We start from the raw sequence: 8,317 nt of genomic DNA, 5'->3' as shown, positions 1-8,317 counted from the left end.
GGCCCAGCAAGTCTAACACCAGGGTCAGTGTTCCCATTAAAACAGGCTCATGACCCAAATTAGGGTCCAAATGCGGCATCTGAGACCAGCTGCATTAGTTGGTTTAAATCATTTGGCTTTTTCTCTGCCTCTCAGCAGACAAGATCTCTCTGCACTTTTTTGTTTCATTTCTTTAGCTTTAACAGATGCGGCTTTGCATGTTGTTAGCTGTAATTCCATGGCTTTATAGAAAATAACCTACCCCCACTTTATAAGACTAGGTCCAAATCTGAGGGCAATTTACCACTGACCATTGCTCAGTCCTATGTTAATGTTTGAGCAAGGCCATAAAAGAATTACATCATATTACCTCTGACCAACTTTCAAGGCAACGGATCTTTATAAAGCCCAAGCAGTGGTTATTGGCAAGCTACATTCTCTCCCAACAAGGCCTCAGAGAACATCTCCATCATGAGCTTCAACGGAAAGTTTGAACTGCAGTCCCATGAAAATTTTGAGCCTTTCATGAAGGCCCTTGGTAAGTGTCAAATAATGTAACTATGCTGACTGCGTGTTTCTTCCATTTGTCTGTAGTGTCCAGCATTATTTAAAATTGCAAAATAACATTGTATGCAGGAAGCCAGGATTTAGACCAAAATCATTTCCATGTCTAATGTTGAATGTTACCTTGCTTTGTCTCTATGCATTCATGTGCATTTAAAATACATAACACTGTGCATGTGCACAAGTGCCTACACTTGTGAAAAGAACACACAAATGAGTAAGTCTGTATGGCTGACATGCTAGAAACACTGCATAAAATTCTCTGGGCTGTATTGTGCAGGAAATTGGTCTAAAATGATCATAATGATCCCTCCTGGTCTATAAATCTCTGGACCAGATCCTCAGCTACTGCAGACTGGCAGGAATTTCCATCTAAGCTAGTGGAGCTGTGACAATTTACTCTGACTGAGAAGCTCATCCTAGGAATCCATTAAAAGAATCTGATTGCCTGGACTCTTTTAATCTGTCACTCTGCTTTTTTTGTTTGGTTGGTTTTTTTTTGTTTTTGTTTTTGTTTTTTGAATGAAACCTCTGATTCCATTGCTCACCAAGAGCTAGGTAAAATGGGCCATTTAATGAAGTGGCTGGAGGTAGATGTAGGGACCTACTTTTAGGCACTCCAGTTTGAAAATGTTGGCTTACATTTTCAATAACTTTCTAGCCACGGTTTTTATTTTCTACAGCCTCTCTAGGTATTTATCACTGATGTGCTTTATCATTTGTTCCACATATTGTGACATGCCTTTTACCTTTCATGTGTACGACTGGCTTCAGGAATTTGAGGGATGCCACGCAGGATATTTTTGGGGACCCTACCCCTTCCACATCACCCCAAAATTTGTTGTCTTCTTCTCTCCTCCGTCCATTTTCTTCTGATTGATCTTTCCTTTCTCCTGAGACTTTCAAGGTGCAGGGAAGAGAGCAGGGGGTGGCATTGCTTCCTCTTTCTAATCAGTCTTGTAGGACAGGGAACAAGTCCTGAGGTGGAGACTGTCCCCAGACGAGGCTATGAATTGCGTTATTCATTGCACCCAAATAGCAGCTGACTGCATGGTCCTGTGCTAACTTAGGAAGTGTCCCTTAGAGTGGGACCACTGTGTACAAGTCAAGGAGCCTGCTCAGCCATGGATTTCACAGCCCTGAAAGCTGGCTTTGTGTGTGTGGCTTCCCCCATTTTCCCCGGTGGTAGCTCTCCTCAGATCATTCACTCAGCCTGGGCTTTTATTTCTGGCCAGGTCTCTCTGAGGAATTGATTGAAAAGGGCAAGGACATCAAGAGCATCTCAGACATCGTGCAGAATGGCAAAAAGTTCAAGGTCACCGTGACAACCGGCAGCAAAGTGCTGACCAATGAGTTCACTATTGGAGAGGAGGCCATGCTGGAGTCCCCAACAGGAGAGAAGGTCAAGGTAGGTACCCGGTCCTCCCTTTGTGTAAATCTGTGGGATGCTGATCATCTTCTATGGGGCGCTGAGCACCTTGAGAGGGCTCAGTGTCCTGTGGAAGGGCCTAGCAGGATCCTGCCCTTACACTGTGGCCCAGCAACACTGTCCCGCAGGAAGGGCTGAACGGACAATGCCTTGGGCCCCAGCACAATGATTACTGGGGGGGGAGGGGAGCTTGTAGCACTTTCTTTCCTTTTCATATAACCCAGAGGTGTCCAGATTTGCTCAGCTAACAGCCACAGCGTCAGCTTGCCAGGAGATCCTCCGGCTGCATGGAAACTGCTGGCCTACATTCTCTGCTCATGTAAATGGGTGCAGCTCTGTTAACTTCCATGGGATTGCACCCATTTACACGGTCAAAGAATTTGGCCCCTGGTGTGTAATAGGGATGTGTGGTCCTCAGAAATTAGAGCTCCCTGCCTGCACATGGATCTAAGTGGAGCACTGCGTGCTGGTGTAACCCACACAGCTGCTGGGTGTGCTTCACTGTCCCATGTAGTGGCCCTCAGACTACCTACAGAGAAAGAGACTGAGCCTGCTCTGTACCTTGGCTGAGAGCCAGTTGGCTTTTAGCTCATGCAGTAGAGGCTCATGACCTGTCAGCATTACACCGGGACCTATAGTAACCATGGCCTGAGTCCCAGGAAGTAAAGTCAAGGTGACCGTGGATTGTACTGTGTAGCTTCATGGATTGAGCTTGGCTCACACTTCAGCCACATGAGTGAAGGGGAAGTCAAACTCCACACAGCCGCTGAAGGCAGCATTGCCCAATGGACAGGGCATCTACCCAGCTGGGTGGGGTGCTGTGCCTGGCTCTGCTTTAATCGGGCCATCAGCAAGTTGTGTAAGGAAGGCTTACTCAGCCTGTGGCAGTGAGTCTCTATGCTGAGGTCAGCAGACTCAGGTTCCTGGGGCTCATGTCACAGCACTAAAAATAGCTGTGCAGAAGTTGCAGCTCAGGCTCTGAAGCCTGGGATGGGGTGGGCTTTGGAGCCCAACCTGCAGCTTACATATGCTATTGTTAGCCCCGTAGCATGAGCCAGAGTCTGTGGCCCTGGCTGCGGCGCTCACTGCCGTGGGCTGCCACTGGCTGAGTCAGCAAAGTTTCAGAAGTGGCCTCTAGTGTAGGATGCCCCCGTTTCTGAGTGCCCTCTTGTAGAACCCCCTATTGTAGGGCTCCATTCTCAAAGGGGCTATGCACTTTCCATTGACTTTGGTTGGCTGCGTGGCTGCTCACTGTTCGTGGATTCCTACTTACACTCATCCCTCGGCACCTCTGAGAAGCAGACCTTGGATTTCTAAAGTCGGACGTCCAAAACAATAGGCTGCTCCTGGAAAGGTGGCCGTCGCTGCTCTTTCCCACCACTTCCCATATGTCATGTGCGAGAGCCACAAGGAACAAGCCTCTACACATGTGGCTACGGTTCTTCCAGCATCACCAGCTCAGAAAGGCTTGACGTTATGTAGTCGGGGTTCACAGAGCTGCACCCATTTCCATGAGTGGAGAATTAGCCCAGCAGCAGTGATGGGCTTTGATGCAGGCCGGCAAATGAAGGGTGTAGCTGTTAGTTTAGCAACTATAGGCCCCACCGAGTTCCATTTTAGTTAAAAAAGGTGATGATGAAAATGTGGCAGGAGATGTACAGGCATAAAATAAAACCCTGCTTTCTTAAAGAAGGAATATACGCAGGCACTTTGGCTGTTCTGACTGCTCCCTCCTCTGCCTCTCTTTGCATTTGGTGGGTGATTGTGGAATTTTATACCTCTTAAAACTGGATTCCTAGAGGGGGAAAGACAGATGCAGTGATTCACCAGACATTAAAGCCACAGCATTGGCAAATCCTTCCCCTCACCTTCTCGACTTCACCAGCAGGTGGCTTTCTACATGCTTTGAAGTCTGAAGAAATTCCTCAGTCACCTGAAATAGCGCTGCAATGCTACACATCTAGAGGTCTCTGTTATCCCACACACATTGTCCTAGGGATAGAGTCATGAACTTCTGGAGCAAACCGTAGGCCACCACCAATCGAGCTAAAGGAGAATTCTCTGCAAATGACGCTGTAAAAATTGTATCTTCCATATAACAGCCACTCAAAAACAGATGGATCAGTACTATTTGTATTATCATACTGCCGGGAAGCCCCAGTCATGGTTCAGGGCTTCACTGTGCTAGGCGCTGTACAAACATGGAACAAGAGGACATTCGCCTAAGAGCTTATAGTCTAAGGAGGTAGACAGATAATTAATGTTTTCCTATTGAAGGGTTTTATTTGTGTAATTTCATTTATCAGTTGTGTTCAACCACTTAGTGGTTGCTACACAGGAACATCCTGGAAAGTTAGCCTGAAGAAACATAAGGTGTGACTTTGAAATGGATTAGTTACACCTCTTTAAACTCCTGTGTGAACATTCTCATTCAAAATTAAAGTAGCCTTAATTTGGTTTAGTTTAATTCAGTTCCAAAGTGAATTAAACTAAAAGGAATTAAGTCCACTTTAATTCTGCATTAACAGCAACCACGCAGGGATTTAATGAGATTTAACTAATCCACTTCAAATTCACACCTTTATTAAATTTGGAGTCTTACACATAGGTGGGGGGGTTATTCTTGACCCCTCTCCCTGCCCCAGCTCTGGCTCCAGCCCTGCCTCTGAGCACCCAAGGGTTCTGTGCCTATGATCTTACATGTGCGTAATGTACTGACACATGAGTGCAAATTGGTCTTTATTCCTCAGGCGATAATGTTCATGTCTCTCTCCCCCCATCAGGCTGTTGTTCAAATGGAAGGAGACAATAAACTGGTCACAAACTTGAACAAAATCAAATCCATCACTGAAATAAATGGAGACATTGTCACCAATGTAAGTGCACAAGGTTACATAGAATGTGAGAATAATGCCATCACATAACATGTGGGAGTTTCTAATGGAGACTAGCAAGAGCAAGTAGCTGTTAGCATAAAATACTGACACTGAGAATCATTTTATACACTGGGCCAAAACGTCTGCAGCTATAAATTGGCATGTTTCTACTGACTTCAGTGGAGCCATGCTAATTCCCACCAGCTAAGGAACTTGCCTATTATAGTAATGTGGGAGAATGTGTTATTTTACAGAGATCACTACAAATCTCTGTGTAATTTGGCCTTTTGTTAATGACCAATATCTACCAGGTAATTAAGTTTGGGTGGTCAATCAAGTGGCCATTTAAGGCCATTTTAATGAGAAGATGTAAGATGATACGTTCAGTGGACCTTTAAATATCCAGCTAGCATTGGGGTCACTAAAAAAGTGGGAATAAGCAAGTCTTCGGGTAAGTGAAGAATTTTTTTTGTGATCCTTATTTTATACTAGAAGTTGTGGGAAATGAGTCTGTCTCAGAGAAAAGGGAAGCTCATATGAGTGGTTTCAAATAAGCAAGATCAAACTGTTCACAGAGTTTTAGAGTATTTATTAAAAGGGCTAGCTGCACAATTTAAATGAGATAGAGTTGGCTGTACTTGGGCCGCAAGTGTAGTGGCTGGTCTGCTAGATCAAGGCCTTGGTTTGTGTGATATTTGCAGACAACTTCAATGAAAGACTAAAACTTTGTGCTTTTTATTTGGTTTTTAGATAATGACCCTAGGAGACATCAGCTACACGAGAATCAGCAAGAGAATCTAGAGATACGGATACACACATTCTAGTGTGTAAAGTGCACCCAATAAAGTACAGTTTGTATTAAAGCCTCTTCGTTGTTATTGCTGTTAGCATCCTCATGGTCAGGTGGTGGCAGTGCTGTAATTCACAGAGGCCAGTTGTAAGAGCTGTATGGGTCATAGTCTCTATCCATTTCCCTACTGAACAACTCTCTGTATCACAAAAGTCCCCTGCAATTAGCACAGACTTGCTAGCAGGTGCAACCCAGACTGAACAGGCTATAGTGACCGCGCTGCTCTCTGGGCCATTTCGAATTTTCAGCCTGTCTTCCAAAGCACTCGTAAAACCGCTCCCAGTCATCCACAAATGTTATGTGTCCTCCCCACTCCATCAGCCAAGTCATTAATAACAGACTCTCCTGCAGGATCCAAGAGAGCCATCCTCCCAAATGGACAGTAAACCACTGATAACTACCCTTTGCATAGGCAATGTGTGGGGGCCAGTCAGCAGCTGGCGGATCCCTAGCAGGGAGGAGGGGCTGGTGCTTGCAGTGATGGTCTGCCCCCTTCTTGCACTCACTGGCAGCAGTGGGGAAAGTGGAGCTATGACCCCAGTTCGCTGCGCTCCTCTGGCTGCGTCACTCAGGGAGGGGGCGGGACAGTCCTGCACTCCCCTGCAGGAAGCGGAGTGATGCGGCCGGGGAGCAAAGTGAACTGGGGCTGCCTTGCTCCACTTGTCCTGCTGCCGATGAATGCCAGACAGGACTCCTGCTGCCGGCACCAGCTCTGCTAATCCTCCGGGCTGCGTCGCTCCAGAGAAGCGGAAGAGGCGGGGCGGGGAGAGGCAGGACCTGCTGTCCCTGCTCCCCTTCACCAGTCTCCTCTGACTCTTTGACTATGCTTTTTTTCAAGCAGTTGTGCACCCACCTTGTAGTAATTTCCTCCAGACCTCAATGCCGTAGCTTGCATATCAGAAAGTTATGTGGGGTTGTGTCCAAAAAACCAAGCTATAGCACAAGTGCTGCTGCCCGCCCCATCCGTGACTAGCCCAATAACCCTGCCAAAGAAGGAAATTAGATTTGTATCATCTGCTCTGGACTAATCCATGCATACGTGCTGCCAGTCCACTTCCCCATAGGTTTGTGACCCCGCTCTGCCCCACTCCCTGCCTCCTCTCCACCCCCAGTCTCAGGAAGGCTTGCCCCATGTTTTGAAAAACACTATGGCAGAGCTTCTTAATATAGTCTTCCCTCTCTTGCCTTACGTGGGATGGGCATTCAGTGCACAGTTTGGGGATTTAAAGTGACACTTTGCTCCCCTGGACGTGTCATTGACCTCTGAAGAAACACTGACATGATTTCAAAGCTGTTCAGAGCTACTCATCCTGCTGGAGAGTCTGGAATTCATCTCACAAAGGAGTTTTCTTCTAGTATTGGGTTGGGGATCCCCAGCATTGGGGAAGGGGTTCCAAGCCCAAGCACATGCCAGTGCCCCTTTTAGGTGCGTCAAAGTAACTCTTGGAGGAAAATACCAGGCTTAACGATAGAACAACACTTTCACCTATTCCAGGGGAAGACCTTTACTGTGTGTTACAGACTGCCTTGCTCCAGAAACAGTATTCTCTGTAAGCTGAATGCTTGGGTGGCTACCCAGGAGAAGTCAAACGCCGCCCAGCTATTTAGCAGCCTCCCACAGCCAGCAGCATGTGTTTCCATCTGACATGGCTTGGTGCACATCACAAAATTTATTCTGTGCATGTGTAACCACCAGCAGGCAGATTTGAGCCTGAGATCACTGGAGCTTAGTGCAGGAACCTCTACAGCTTAAGCTATAAAGCCAGCTGGCTCTCAGCCTAGGCCAGGGGTGGCCAACCTGCGGCTCGCAAGCCATAGGTGACTCTTCACCCCTGAAAGTGCAGCTCGCAAAGCCTCCCCCATGTCTTTGCGAAGCCGCCCCATGCACCCCTGCAATCGGCCCCTAGCCCCAGCCCCCTGTACTCACTGGGTGCAGGGGAGCTGTCCAACAAAATGACACTGGCAAGATGCCGGCAGCTGATGGGAGCCTGATGTACAGTTTTTAAAGTGGCAGGGTCTCTTTTTTTTTTCTCCCAACAGTTTTGGTGCGGCTCTTTGCATTTTTTCTGACACTGTTGTAGCTTTCTTCATTTAATGGGTTGGCCACCTCTGGCATAAGCTGTAGAGCTCCATTGTTCTTATTTCTCACTGTAAGTGATCCAAGTGCCCCTACATGGCACAGTGAACCATACCAGGTATGTGGGTTACACATGGATGAAAAAAATGAGAGGAAACATTGGAGTACATCATAAAGAATTAGCTCATGGACAGATCTGTGCCAGGGCTTCCAAAGAGCCCCCAGTGCACCACACAGCACATTGCCCCCCACTGCACTCAGAATGATGAGTCCTGATGCATGGCCTCAGCTGTCCAGACGGCTGGTTGGTGCTTCCCTGACCTTTTATTATTATACCAATCTGTAATCCACTAACAGCCACCCTAGCTGCCTCCCATCCCACAGTGATTAGTGCGCGGTTACAGGCCACTTCACTTGAATAGGCCCTTGAATTATGTGTTAATCACTGATGCCAAACAATCTGCTACATCTTGTATGTAGCCATGACCACAGCTTTCTCTGAATTACTAAATTTAAATCACAGCCCTAGCAGTGTGGCCACT

The 8,317-nt window shown here is 47.0% G+C and overlaps 1 protein-coding gene across 1 annotated transcript; it reads left to right on the top strand.

Moving 5' to 3' along the window:
- Nucleotides 1–361: 361 nt before the first annotated feature.
- On the top strand, nucleotides 362–5,711 carry FABP1 (fatty acid binding protein 1). The gene is made up of 4 exons (XM_006111611.4): nucleotides 362–517; nucleotides 1,779–1,951; nucleotides 4,756–4,848; nucleotides 5,599–5,711. The coding sequence occupies exons 1-4, from the start codon at nucleotides 451–453 to the stop codon at nucleotides 5,647–5,649; spliced, it is 384 nt and encodes a 127-aa protein (XP_006111673.1). The 5' UTR covers nucleotides 362–450; the 3' UTR covers nucleotides 5,650–5,711.
- Nucleotides 5,712–8,317: the final 2,606 nt, after the last annotated feature.

This window comes from Pelodiscus sinensis, chromosome 5 (genome assembly GCF_049634645.1).
Source record: "Pelodiscus sinensis isolate JC-2024 chromosome 5, ASM4963464v1, whole genome shotgun sequence".
In the NCBI taxonomy this organism is placed as follows: Eukaryota; Metazoa; Chordata; order Testudines; family Trionychidae; genus Pelodiscus; species Pelodiscus sinensis.
The sequence above is the reverse complement of the archived record's forward strand: the minus strand, read 5'-3'. Positions and strand labels throughout refer to the sequence as shown.